The 15,161-nt window shown below is 40.5% G+C and overlaps 1 protein-coding gene across 5 annotated transcripts in view; it reads left to right on the top strand.

Annotated features, from left to right (window-relative positions):
* LOC126248359 (histone-lysine N-methyltransferase EHMT2) overlaps positions 1-15,161 on the top strand; it is a 267,727-nt gene that overhangs the window by 69,932 nt on the left and 182,634 nt on the right. For all 5 annotated transcript variants that reach the window (XR_007545465.1, XR_007545466.1, XM_049949279.1 and 2 more), the window contains one exon: positions 13,393-13,659. Coding sequence is in view for 3 of the 5 variants with exons in the window: in XM_049949279.1 (XP_049805236.1) it covers positions 13,393-13,659 (267 nt within the window). In the remaining 2 variants the exon portion in view is untranslated. The remainder of the gene's footprint in view (positions 1-13,392; positions 13,660-15,161) is intronic.

Below are 15,161 nucleotides of genomic sequence, written 5' to 3'. Positions count from 1 at the left end.
GATTACTGGAACTCATCTCGCTGATAATGGTGGGGTACCGATGTCTTCAACCACAGAGAACTGCCTTGCACAGTCTTTGTTGTATAGGGTGTCTCAAAAGGAAGTTTATATTTAAAGAGCTGCCTGGATATGTGCAACAAATCAAAGGAGAGTGAGAGGTACATTCATCACTTGCTTGGCTTTTAGGAATTCTGTCAATATGGATTTCTTCTTCAGAGCGAACTGTGCATTCTTTTTGTAAGAATTTTATGAAACAGTGATTCAGTGACTGTAGCATAGAGAAATTTGCAGTGATCATGAACTGCTTAATGTAAATGATGCTCCAAGTGGTCCCCTTATTTGAACATGGATCAAAACATTTGAGGGGATCGGTTCAACACTGGCCTAACTGAAATATGGGGGACCAAGGTCATCAAGAATGAACAAATTAATGGAGAGTGTAAATCGATCCATTCGTTACAATCCTAACCTCTCCGTTCATAAGCATGCAAGTTCTTTAAATGGGCATAGATCATTGATGCACCAAATTCTGCAAAAAGATCTTAAACTGCACCCTTACAAAATCCAGTTTGAACAAGAATTAAAGCCTTAGGATGCCTGACATAGGCTGCAGTTTGTGAATGTTGCGACTGAGTGCCCTACATTTATCATCATCTAGTTTTCTGATGATGCTCATTTTCACCTTAACAGTCATATCAATATGTAAAATTGCCACTACTGAAGTGCAACAAATCCTAAACAGAAGCACAAGAAATCCCTTCATTTGCTAAAAGGTAATGTATGGGCAGCTATGTCAGCTCGAGAAATAGTTGGCACGTACTTTTTTTTTAGGACAAGAGTTACTGTGAATTTGGCACGCCATGTGATTATGGCTTTGTAATGTCTGAATTGCAAAACTTTGCTGGTTATAACCAAAGAACATTGTTTTTGCAAGACGAAGCCGCAGCACACAGATTCAATGTGTTTTTATTGCAAGGTAATGAAATTTTCCCTGGAAAATTGATCTCCAGGAGGGGTGACATAAATCGGCCATCCTGCAGTCCAGATTTGAGCCCCATGGATTTTTTCCTTGTGGGGATATGTCAAATCTAAAGTGTATATCAGTAACCTGACTTCTCTGGAGCAATAAAAAGAAAATATCCCTAGCAAAGTGGCAGCCATCCCAGTGTCTACATGCCAAGCCACCATGCAAAATTTTTTTCATTGCCTAAACGAGTGTCTTAGGCATGTTGGATTGCATTTAAATGACATTATTTTAGGGAGTAAATTTCTAAACTGTAGATTTCAATAATAAATAAAGATTTTGTTGATAGACTTCAACCTCTATTTTATTTTGACATGCCAAATATAAACTTTCTTTTGAGATACCACGTATATGCTGGTTCGAATAGCTTTGTCAATCTGGAGTTCTGAACGTCTGCAGTCCATGACTTTTGATGCACACAAGAAGTCCCATACATGAGTAACATTATACTACGTTGTGTTAAAACAACAAAATCTAAGGATTGTGTTTGAAAATTCTGATTGGATTTGTTCTTTCAGATGTTAATTACCAAGAATCTTGATGGAGTAAACATAATCTTTTAGTCTACCCCAGACTGAAAAATCCATGGTTGTGATATCTGGGTATCATTGATGCCATTTAATAGTACCGTGTGTGCCAAACCATTCATCAAAGCTTCTGTTTAGGAATTCTCTCACAATAATTCCATAATGTGGGCTGCTCCAGATTTTTGCCATATCAGCTTTACATTAACTGACTGCAGACGTTAAAAATGGGGACCATTTTCCAGTTCTAACAACACTTCTTGAGACATATCTAGGCAATTTATGGCACTGACAGTTCCATTAAAAAAATAAGACATGATTAGCTCACCACTGAATATCCCTACCCACACACTTACTCCAGCAGAATTTAACTTTGTCTACAGAATAGAGTATTTTGACTAGTTTGATGCGGCCTGCCACAAATTCATCTCTTGTGCCAACCTTTTTAACTCAGAGTAGCACTTGCAACCTAAATCCTCAATTATTTGCTGGATGTATCCCAATCTTTTGTCTTCCTCTTACAGCTCCCTCTAGTAGGCCTACATAGTCTGAATTTCAGCTTTTGCTGAATCCTTTGTAGGCTTGTTCTTGCTGTTCCATACTCCTCTGATGCTTTTAATTGAGATTCAATCTGTGATTGCACAGAACATTGTGTGATTACTTTAAGATTCTCTCCTGTTGTAACAAGCTTTGACCTACCTCGATGAGAGAGCTCCACTACTGGCACAGCCTATTCAAATCTGAAATTTGATTTGCAGATATCTGGTCAGTGTGGAGGTCGGATGTTTGGAAAATATTCCACAAACAAATCATGAACATCATTGGAGTTATAATTATTTCTACCAGGCTTGCAAACAAATGTGTGCTGTTCTGTAGTTAACTTTCTGTTGAGAACTTTCAGCATTGCAGCGCATCAGCAATCGTAAGTATCAAAATGATAATGAAATTCTGCCTCGATTGCACAAACTACCTGGTGTTTCCCTAGGTTTCAGCGTGGGTGACCACGCCTTCTTCAGAACACATATAAAACAGCTTGCCTAAATAGGCATAGTCAAAGGCTGAAATCAACACCTACAGCAGCAAGACCACATAAATTTTTTTTTACAAATACACGGTACATATGTACCAAGTCAATAATATTACTTATCTCAACCCTGTGTGTGCTGCCTCGCCCCAGCCGACATACAATGGTCACAGACTGTCCACCGAACTGAGGCATTGCAGGCTGCTCACATGCGCGACTATCAAAATCGCTTTGCATGCGCACAGCCAGGAAACGCTCTTGTTATGCATGGGAGTCGGATTACAAAGTTAACACGGATCGGGACCTAACTGATTGCCAAAAGTTGTCGCACAAATAGCAATTGAGCAAATGATAAAAGCGATGATGCGGGAATTAAGACATATTTAATAGCCCCCCTCCCCCCAATTCGGTACGTTTTCCCTCGTACTGTGTTTAGGGTTTGGTTGGCCAAGAAGAACACCATTTGTATTTCCTTATTGCTGCTCGCTTCTAGGAGGTATTTTATGTATCTTTGTTGGCTTCTATCTAATTATAAGATCATGGAGCTAAGGTATGTTTTAAATCTTTAATGTCTTCTGATTACGGCCTGGTCGGCCGCTAGTATTATGGCAATGTAGTGACTATGGTTGTTTCTGCTGCAGATATTATTAGTGCGGTTTTATCCATTAACAATAACGTCCTCAGCATAGCTATCTTTTTGGTTTAGTTGTTATTTCTACCTAATTCTAGGGCCTCCATATTAGCTTGTGGCTGATTTACCATCCGTGCACAAAGTTTGTCGTGCGTTGCTATTAAATGTGTCTTAATTCCCCGCATCATCGCTTTTATCATTTGCTCAATTGCTATTTGTGCGGCAACATTTGGCAATCAGCTGGGTCCTGATCCGTGTTAACTTAGTAATCACGCTCCCATGTGTAAGAAGATTGTTTCCTGGCTGCGCGCATGCGCAGTGCTTTCGATAGCCGCACATGTGAGCAGCCTGCGGTGCCTCAGTTTGGTGGAGAACCTGTGACCATTGTATGTTGGCTGGGGCGAGGCAGCACATACAGGGTTGAGATAAGTAATATTATTGATTTGTAAAAAATTTTTATGGGGTCTTGCCACTGTAGGTATTGATTTTAGCCTTTGACTATGCCTATTTCAGCAAGCTGTTTTACATTTGTTCTGAAGAAGGCGTGGTTACCCACGCTGAAACCTAGGTAAACACCAGGTAGTTTGTGCAATCGAGGCAGATTTTTCATGACTTTCTGTTGATTGTTTCTCATATAACAGAGAACATAACCTCAAATTGCTAGTATCAACTGACTTGAAGTTCTACACAGTAGCCAAGTTCATAACTGACTACCCCAAGTCTGGGCAAGACGAAGTATAAGGATTGTTAGTGACATCTAACTAATGGCCCACCCTGTATGTATATGTATAAAACTTTTTCTAAGACTACTGTAATTTTTTACTTAATCTCTATTTAAAGAATATCTTACAATTATGTTGTCATACACACACTTTCAACACGTTACCGAATCTGTGATGACAGTACAAGAAAATAGAATGTGGAGATGATGATTATTCTATAACTGGCGGTCAATTACTAAATTAAATTTACACCCGGCCTTGAGAAAGTTACAGAAATCAATGATATGCTACACTACTCACTGCTGGCCCATAAGTGCAAGTTGCTACGACCGAAAGAATACACAGATTGGTGCCTTTTGGACATAGCAGCCCATACAGTACCTTTTAGCAAATGAAGGGATTTCTTGTGCTATGTTGCTCTGTGTGCAGGCCATACGTTTTTTTCAGGATCTAGATGAACTAAACAAGAATACAACCACTTAGTTTTCATTGGACGAAATTTGTATGTTTTTCATCCGAGGTGTGAACTTACATCATCAGACTTATTCCACAATTATTCCTCTGATGGATCTCATTTGCAGTTGTATACATTGCATCACTTAATTTTTGGCTTACGTCTTCCACAGTCTCACAAAACACAGCTTCGTTAGAAGCCATTTCTTCCTGACAATTGGTCATTTTTGCCCTGTCAGTGCTACTTTAGAACAGCAAGATAGTACAGCCATTGAATGCACAAAGTCACAATTAGCCTTACACTCCTGCATGCTTCAGCAAGAGAGAACGAGTTGATGAATAGGAAGTGACTGCAGCACCACTGTTCTCTGACTTGTCATACTTGTGGAACTACAGTGGGAAGGAAAGAAGCCAGTATAGCACTGACGTAACAGCAGCTACTTTATTTCTAATGTCTGCAACCCTCAGCATTAGACTTGTACTCACTCAGTTTCTGTTCTCTGGCGCCTGGATTGCTTGGCAATTGATGATGATGGTAATGAGATTTCTGGAGATATTGGTGTCTGTCATCTATGGAAGATTTTTGTCTGTGACAGCCTCACTTTCATAGACGGTTACCTCACTTAGTTCTTCTGAATTTGATGGTTAGGTGAGCAGCTGCTACCCCTGTATGGCAATGGAGAACTGCTATAGCATGTAGGTAAGCGATCTCATCCAGAGTATGGCAAAGGGATTCATCTCACAGTTCAACTACAGTGTTTCGCAGTTGGCTGGTTTGAATAGAACTGTTGTGACGATTGATGTGTTGTGGCTTCTTAGTTGGCGAACACCGTTTTCTTTTTTACAGTGGTTTACAGTATGTCAGTGGTGTCCATAGTGGAAACATACTGGACGTTGTCTTCCGTTCTCCAAATGTCTGCTATTCTGTGGGTCGTTGCATTTGGCTGGGAATTTATTGCACCTGTGTTGGTCAAATTCTGGGTTGTCATTTGATGGCTGTGGCGTAAGTCCAAAATGGCAGAGTCCATTCTTCCCTGTGTCTTTGACTGGTGGTAGAGATTGGTGTAAAGATGGATACAGTTCTTCGACATTCTTCATTACCGCCTGACATATGGGATCAACATTTGTGATTGTGATTTCTTTCTTACTTGGTCCAACAATTGCAGCTGCCATAAACTGCTGTAGACCTGGCATAGGAGAGAGGTGGGTTACAGTGTTATTCCACAGGGATAACATTCAGGAGTTGGTCACACTTCTTCTGACCAGCTCTTTTCTGTTGCATTACCTTGATGCGCTGGCACCACATGATGAGTTCCTCAGTTGTTGTGACATCCTTTATCAGAAGAGCTTGGTACATCTCTTCTATGATTCCATTCATTAAGTGCAAGATTTTGTTGGCTTCTGTTATACACTCCTGGAAATTGAAATAAGAACACCGTGAATTCATTGTCCCAGGAAGGGGAAACTTTATTGACACATTCCTGGGGTCAGATACATCACATGATCACACTGACAGAACCACAGGCACATAGACACAGGCAACAGAGCATGCACAATGTCAGCACTAGTACAGTGTATATCCACCTTTCGCAGCAATGCAGGCTGCTATTCTCCCATGGAGACGATCGTAGAGATGCTGGATGTAGTCCTGTGGAACGGCTTGCCATGCCATTTCCACCTGGCGCCTCAGTTGGACCAGCGTTCGTGCTGGACGTGCAGACCGCGTGAGACGACGCTTGATCCAGTCCCAAACATGCTCAATGGGGGATAGATCCGGAGATCTTGCTGGCCAGGGTAGTTAACTTACACCTTCTAGAGCACGTTGGGTGGCACGGGATACATGCGGACGTGCATTGTCCTGTTGGAACAGCAAGTTCCCTTGCCGGTCTAGGAATGGTAGAACGATGGGTTCGATGACGGTTTGGATGTACTGTGCACTATTCAGTGTCCCCTCGACGATCACCAGTGGTGTACGGCCAGTGTAGGAGATCGCTCCCCACACCATGATGCCGGGTGTTGGCCCTGTGTGCCTCGGTCGTATGCAGTCCTGATTGTGGCGCTCACCTGCACGGCGCCAAACACGCATACGACCATCATTGGCACCAAGGCAGAAGCGACTCTCATTGCTGAAGACGACACGTCTCCATTTGTCCCTCCATTCACGCCTGTCGCGACACCACTGGAGGCGGGCTGCACGATGTTGGGGCGTGAGCGGAAGACGGCCTAACGGTGTGCGGGACCGTAGCCCAGCTTCATGGAGACGGTTGCGAATGGTCCTCGCCGATACCCCAGGAGCAACAGTGTCCCTAATTTGCTGGGAAGTGGCGGTGCGGTCCCCTATGGCACTGCGTAGGATCCTACGGTCTTGGCGTGCATCCGTGCGTCGCTGCGGTCCGGTCCCAGGTCGACGGGCACGTGCACCTTCCGCCGACCACTGGCGACAACATCGATGTACTGTGGAGACCTCACGCCCCACGTGTTGAGCAATTTGGCAGTACGTCCACCCGGCCTCCCGCATGCCCACTATACGCCCTCGCTCAAAGTCCGTCAACTGCACATACGGTTCACGTCCACGCTGTCGCGGCATGCTACCAGTGTTAAAGACTGCGATGGAGCTCCATATGCCACGGCAAACTGGCTGACACTGACGGCGGCGGTGCACAAATGCTGCGCAGCTAGCGCCATTCGACGGCCAACACCGCGGTTCCTGTTGTGTCCGCTGTGCCGTGCGTGTGATCATTGCTTGTACAGCCCTCTCGCGGTGTCCGTTGCAAGTATGGTGGGTCTGACACACCGGTGTCAATGTGTTCTTTTTTCCATTTCCAGGAGTGTATTTGGAGTCACAGTGTGGCCTAAGGCCAGAACATTCTTTTACATAAGCCTGTGTTGTTTCGCAGTGATATTAAGCCCTGTTCCTAAATTGCTTTTCCGCTAAGTGGACTTGCCACTGATTGTCACCACATGCTTTCTGAATTGTCCCAGTTATTGGGCTTCTCCTCATTGTTCTCAAACCATGGCTGGGCTGTGCGATCAGAGTAAAAGTATGCATTTACCAAACACGTCGTCACCCATCCTGTTGTATTTGGTAACTTGGTTGAATCCTTTGTTATTTCATTGGGTCCTGACCAGTGTCCCTGTATAAACACTGATGTATGGCAGTCAACTTGCTGCTGTTTTGGAATCTATTGATTTCCTGAATATACGGACTTTGGGAATGATGAACTGTTTGTATTGCGGTTCCTGTTCCTTGAGGCAACAACTTTTACTTTGCCTAATTGGAGCCACGGTGCTGTAGATGTTTTGAAGTACCTGGCATCTCCACAAAACAATGACATGTTGTAACCAAAATAGTCCAAATCCGAAAGCAGGATCAGCAAGGAAGAACAGTTCATAGCACTGCACACTGTGCACAGACAAAACAGAACTGAACTCCTGGGTGGAGAGTGCTTCTATTTGTACAAAAACCAAATATTCCAGAATATGCAAACATTACAAACTTAAAAAATTTGGAGAACCTTCCAGAAATGATAAATACTAAATAACAAATTGTTGCTGATAGTTGGATGTGAGCTAGTGACCTGCAACACACCAGCCAGGGACTCCAACTGCTACTTCACATTGCATGCAGTACAGCTCATGGCAGTATGTCAAGTTCTGCATATTTCCAGTTTGATTTGGGTTGTCTCAGCACTTTCATGAAGTAGTAGCCGTAACATGATATTCTGCTACCATGATAAGCTGTTACCTGTTTCTTAGACAAATAAAAAACAAAATTGTGTCATTACCTCTGGAATAAAAAGGTATTCTGGGTGTATGGTCCTTAATGCCTTAACTATGATATCCCAAAGGATATACAAGTAAAAATTGATGTTCTGTTGCACTGGCAATGCATGTGACTTCTTCAAGCAAAGCCCAAAATGACACAATTATCGAAAACGTGCGAAAGTTGTAGCTGGCTGGATGAAAAGCACTGAGGATTTTTTTTTTGTTTTGTAATGTTAAGACAAATGTAAGAGATGCTAAAGCGGCAAGCGTAAGAAATACCAAACCATGATATCGTATAAGGCAAACATTGTCAGCTCCAATTGCTACTTGGTCAAGGGATCAAATTTTAGCACCTAGTGTAATCTATCATATGACAAAGGAATACATACAAGCAAAAGATGTAATAGTAAAATCCTTTTAGGATGAGCAAATAACATTTAGGGGACAAAGACAGAAATTCACTTATTCATAGAAATACTTCCAGTCCATATGTGGCATACAGCAAACCAGTGCTTATTGCAACCAAGACTGTTTTTAACCAATACAATCCCTTATTCATTTTCAGTCATATTCAATCCCTCATTTTCTTTATGTGGACTCACATTGCATAAAATAAATGAATGATAGCAGGTGGAGGGGAGAGAGAACACAGTATTAGTGTAGCAGAATCAAAACAGAAAGGAACTATTCTCCAGCACAGTAGTAAATGATAAGGTCAGCACATACCCCCAAGTCACCTTGTATGGATGGGATACTGGTGGAACTGTATAGGAAACTTGACATACTTTGAGAAAAGGACTTAGTCAAATTTGTACCGATCTTCTAACAAGATAAAATTTACCCACGATGGGTATTGTAAGTGCTGTCTTGATACCTAGCGCACACGTTCTGTCAGTATAAGAAAATTATGAATAGTCACACTTCTAAATATGGCTTAAATATCTACACACACCTACTGAATGAGATGTTCGGAAATGTCAAATCTCATATCCTATGGCCTAACCAAGCAAGTACAGTAGCAGGTTGGTCAGTGCTAGATATTCTGTCTGGTTACAGATACCGTGCTCACGTGACTTCTGTATGACAGGTCACCATAGAAGTTGACTATTTAAGCTTTGAGAACAAATCTCAAAGAATTGAACACGCACATGTAACAATGACTATGAACACCATGTGTTTTTCCAGTCTTTTGTTGACATTTTAGAAAGCCAAGCAACCTATATCTGGATGAAGGTAAATGATTCCCTTGTGCGATATATTGCCATTTGATGAGTGCTGCAACAGAAATGATTGCTATCTTTCATTTTATTTACACAATTTAGCAATGAAGCTGCTGCAAATGAAAATCCACACCACCTTACTGGGCCTTTCCTTTCGCTGGGTTAAGACAGTTGTCTAAACATATGCAGATTATGCAAGTTTCACAGTTAACAGCTTGTAAGACTTCACAGACATTCAGAATATTTTCCAGGGCTACAAGCAAGATAGTTGATGTGCACGAGTCTCGGTGACCTCATTACACAGTGATTGTATTGCATAACTGAACAAAAGCATATCTGGCTGGAAATGACTGCTTTTCTGCCACACATCGAGGAAATCAAACACCCAGTGAGAAATTCGCACAATGTTTGGAGTAATGTAGCTTTAACCACATCGTCATGGGATGTACGTAGTGATTACTATTTGGTAACAGGTTCAGAAATTATGTAACAGAAGAGCTTCAGAATCCATTTGTCCACATTGTCATCTTGCAACAAGTGCCACATAATTGTGTGTCACACTTATTTATCTGCAAAGAACAATGTCTGATCTGCAGTTAAATGAAGTAAAACCTGGCCCTCATTTTCACTACTGTGCTAAACACCGTATCCATAGATATTGCTTTTCATAGTGTTTTGAAGATGTCTTTCTACAATGAAAAGCAAGTCATGCATGGATTCTCAGGTATTTACTGGCCTATATGTTACGTGCAAAGTATGTGGACATGAGAGAATGGCTCTTTTACCTCCATCAGTGACAGCTGACAGTTAAAGATAAGCGTGGTCAGGAAATGGGAAAACATTCCAGAATTTCTTCAAGATTGCACAGTCTCCACCATAATCAGGTCTCATTTACACACACAGTTTTTATAATTTTAAGGACTCCCTGTAGTTAACAGTTAATGAAGCCTTTTATTAGTTTACTAGATTATTTTAGATTTAAAGATTCTTAGTCACTAAGAAGATATTAGCTTTCAAAATAGTTGGTTGCTAAGGTGATTCCAGTTTCCAAGAAGATCCCAGTTTTCAATATGATTTCAATCTTCGTTGGGAGGGTCTTGGTCTCCAGGAGGGTGGTGCTTCTCAGTCCCAAATAAGGTTGTAATTATAATTTTAGTTTATTTTAGCTTTTGAGAAGGATTTTAGCTTTTGAGAAGGATTTTAGCTTTTGAGAAGGATTTTAGCTTTTGAGAAGGATTTTAGCTTTTGAGAAGAATGAGAAATATTAGCTTTCAAAGTAGTAATTTTTCAAGGCAGTCAGGTTTCATTAACTTCTTAGCATTAGTGGAGAGTTAGAGTTTCTTTTTTGTTGCTTTGTGATTCTTTCATGCACATGGTACCTTGGTTGGCTTACACAACATTACTCCTTCTACCAGAAGGAAGAACATAATGTGAAGATAATTATATCAGCCTAGTGTTAATGCAAAGGAACATGGCTTATGGTAAGTGACAAGTGGTCTAGAAATGAAGGAAGATGGACATGAAATAAAAAAAATGAAAAAAATTGGTATTTCTCAAGTTTTCACTATGTCAGAGGAGTAAGCGCTGTCCCAGGCTTTCACCATTGCTTGAATTGCTGGCAAGCAGAACAGACAGTTCTCATTCGTTGCAGGCACTGACTTCTTCAGACCAGCTCCAAATTGATTATAAATTATTACAGAATATGTTAAAAAGTATAATCTCTCTCTTACTTTGAGCTTACAAAGTTTAGATCTACTGGGTAGAACAGACTTTTTTGACACACTCCATTGGATTATCATTCAGCAGATCATCATGAGACATCTGGTAGAAAACCTGATTTATGTTTTGCTTAGTGATGGAAGCTGGAAACTTAACAGTGTGACATCTAGTGACACATTGGTATATTTGAATGGGTTAAATACTAAAACAGGTATGAAAACATTACATAAATGTGTTGAAACATGATAGAAAAGATAATGTATCATAAAAATAACACTAAATAATCTAGATTACCACTAACATTGATTCAAACTAATAACTTTCAGATTGGAGAGAGTTATGGTTGTCTTGACTGTTTCACTATTGAGCTGTGTGTAATATGTAACATGTGGTTTAATGATATAGAATAATGATTAATGTATTCTTCAAACGTTTGTCAGCACACCGAGTTTTTGTATTAGAGATCCATTATTTCCAGTGCTTTAAACAACTGCATCATCATGTATGTAATCTCAAGAGTATTATTATTTTCAGTTCAGAATTACTAACATTTAATTTTCCCCTGAAAAGCATGCAATTCGGCAGTTGAGTGTGAAACATTTGAAAACTTGAGACTCATAGCATCTGTAGCACATTCTATAGGATAAACCACATTTGCCCTCAAAACCCTCAATACTGATGATGAAAATGTTCAAATACCTTTGTGCTTCTTATGTATTCATAAATTTGCCTCTACAAAGGGAAAAAAACTTCTAATCAAAATGAGTTTTATTAGAGTAACAAGGAAAATAGTGAGCTCGTAATTGTAGAGGTGATGGGCAAAGAAGTGCCTTTTAGCTGTGAGGCCACAGACAAGTGAACATTAATGTGCTGCTATGTGACAGCAGTAGAGACAGGAAAAACAGGTTATGCAAGTGGGACAACTACAGGTTTAATGTGGACCATGGATGGAAGTTTGCAGACAGTGAGTTGTTGGTGTTGATCAACCAAAGTGCAGATGCATTCAGTTAAGGACTTGAAATTAGCAGAGATAGAATGACCAAGATGATTCGGTTTGCACTTCATAATAAAGGTATGTTGGGCCAGTGAAGTTATGGTAGCTTTTAACATTCACACATTATGCTTTGGAATGGGTACAGCATTTGTAGAATTATTTGAGTTCCAACACGGTGAGCAAATAAAAGTTATTTATTTGGTTGGTAGTCTATCCATCCACAAGGTTATTTTATATTGATATTAGCGTAACACAGCAATTCCGAATAAATAAAAGGTTAACAGACATACAAGTGTATAATTATTCATATGTGTAGTAAATTGCAAAACTAGTTTTACACTGTCTATTCACTTCTCATCTGGAGGTCACTGCACACATTACTTTCACAAACACCTTGCTCTGTGCTCCCTTTGGAGGCAGAGTTACCTTAGAAAAAAAGCAATTATGCCATATACCTGCTCTGCTGTAATTTTTACTCAGTGTGCAACGTGGGCAAGAGCAGAGTTGACCATCCAGTGGCAGAACTCTCTGCTGAGCTCAAACTACCTGATTTCAGTGGCTGCTTCACAACCCATGCCACCAATACCAATTTCTCTGAATTGCGTAGATGGTAATTGTCTTTGTGATGCATCTGTCATTTGCTCAATCCCCCTGGTCTCAGATTCCATTAGATATATCCCACACCAACTCCCTCCCTTCTCTCCATGTCCTCACAACACTCATTATACACTGCCTTCTTCATCTTGTCAATCCCCACATGCAACTCCATCAACCTGCACCATAGTGAGTTCACTGGTACCATATTCATATCCCTTACACTTGCTGCTTCTCCTTCCCAGTCATTGTCACCCTTCACTCCAACCATCCTACCCCCTGAAGAGGAGCTTCATCTGAAAATTAAGTGCCTGTAAGTCAGTCAACAAATCCTAACATTACACCTTCGATTATTTACATTCCACTAGAACCTTCCATTATCACATTTTCTGTAGTTCAGATTTTCCAAGTACATTTTGCATATTATGTTGTCAAGTAGTTGGCAAAGAACGTCCAGTTTTTAAACTCCTATTGCATTATAAAATACTTTGAGATATATGTTGCAAACAGGTGATTTACTATGCCTGACCAGATTATTATATGGAAATGCCATAGTAAATGATACACATAGTGATAGTGTTTGATAAGATCTGCAAGACTTCCCTATTCAAATTATAACAATTTTCTTGTATGTGTGTCTAAGTTTATATGATGTGTAACAAAACAATTCTTGCTGCTTCTTTTCTTTACTACAGATATTACTTTGTTATGTCAATTTGTAGGGAACAGCTGATGGAATTCTATGTTACTGTCAAAAGTCAACATCACTGTATGCGGCAATACAGTCACAGAAGACTTCTGTAATGTATTGTCAAGCAATGGATGCACTTGATGAACACGTGATTGGATGTGCAGAAGTTGTTCAAGTGAAGAATGTTTGCCTGAGACGTGCTGGAGTCCGCTGTCCCTTTGTTCTGTTGTGCGAAGTACACAAGCAGCGCCTGTTGAGGCACATGTGTTGCCCTGGATGTGGTATTTTCTGTACACAGGTTAGCTGAACAGCAAATCCAAATAAATATTTCAAAACGAGCACTGCATTTAATAATTGTTTGTGCATGCTAGTTTTGTATAAGTAATAAATTAACAACCACTTTTCATAGCATTAATTGAATTTTTTACTTCAGTTTTCGAGGTTTCAATCCACATTATCAGGTGCATATATTCATACCATTCCATGTTCCCATGCCTACCTGTCTTACAGAATTTTAGCTATGTGATTTATGTACTGTGTGGTTATAATTAAAGCACAGCTACTCACAGAGATCCTATATGGGCTGTAATTATTATATGGCAGTGAAACTTGAGAGATACACTAATGCGTTAGTGCGGAACTGACTTATGCTGGAAAAAATTATCGCCGACTGAAAGGTCTGAGGAGAGACCCAATGCCATTCAGTGATTTAGAGATGATGATGATGATGATGATGATGATGATGATGATGATAAAATTTGAAAACACAGGTAAGCTTGGCATGGCACCATCCTGGTGGAAATTATTGATGAGGTAACTGTTGCTGTAACTTACCATGCAGTATGTGCCCCTGGCAGTGCTAGTGCTGGTGCAGTGTCATGAGAATTGCCCATCCCATGGTCAACAGTACAGAAAATTTTATGGTGTATATAACACTAGCACTATTACAAGATCCAGACAGTGCAGCAAATGAAATCTCATGATCTACAGCAAGGTTCTGGATTTGCACTTCAGTTTCTGGCATGGATCAACATTGATGACATGTGGCTAGGCAATGTTCTATGGAGTGACAAGGCAGATCTTACAGTACAGGGTGCAGAGAATACACTGAACTTCAGAATTTTGGGGTATTGTTAAACTGTGTGTTGTGCACTAAGAGCCATCGCACTTACCGTATGTGATTGTATGATTTTGTTTCACGAGTACCTTTATTCTTGGTTTATTCTTCTTTGAAGAGAATACATCCAGAGGACCTATCAGGAGTACCGTGATGTCTGCACAGTATTGAGACCTCCTTGTACAGCATGTGATTCCTGCTTTGGAAGAATGCAACTACATGGAAACCATTGTTTTCATGCAAGACGGGGTAACACCCGATGTCACTCACCCAGTGAAAGATCTGCGTAATGCAACCTTCCATGAACTTGTCCCAGGTTATCTAAATGCGTGACCTCTAAGATAAATGGACCTGGTTCCATGCGGCTTTTGGCTCTGGGTATATCTAAAAGTGCGCAATTATCAGGGACACATTCAGTCTCTACCTGAAATAACCTGTTGCTTAGATTACACCGGAACTGCTGTGAACAACTATTGATCACGTTGTTTCACAGATGCAGCATCATGTCAACATCTCCAGTGCTCACATTGAACATTTTGTGTAAATGGCAGTTAATAATGCAATCAACATTATGTCATTCTCACTTGTTTGACCTTTTCTGCCTAATCCATTACATATAGAAACATTTCTATATGTCTTTCTTGCATTTACAATGAAAGATTTTCACCTTGTGACCAAAATTG

This window comes from Schistocerca nitens, chromosome 3, assembly GCF_023898315.1.
Source record: "Schistocerca nitens isolate TAMUIC-IGC-003100 chromosome 3, iqSchNite1.1, whole genome shotgun sequence".
Taxonomy (NCBI): Eukaryota; Metazoa; Arthropoda; class Insecta; order Orthoptera; family Acrididae; genus Schistocerca; species Schistocerca nitens.
The sequence above is the reverse complement of the archived record's forward strand: the minus strand, read 5'-3'. Positions and strand labels throughout refer to the sequence as shown.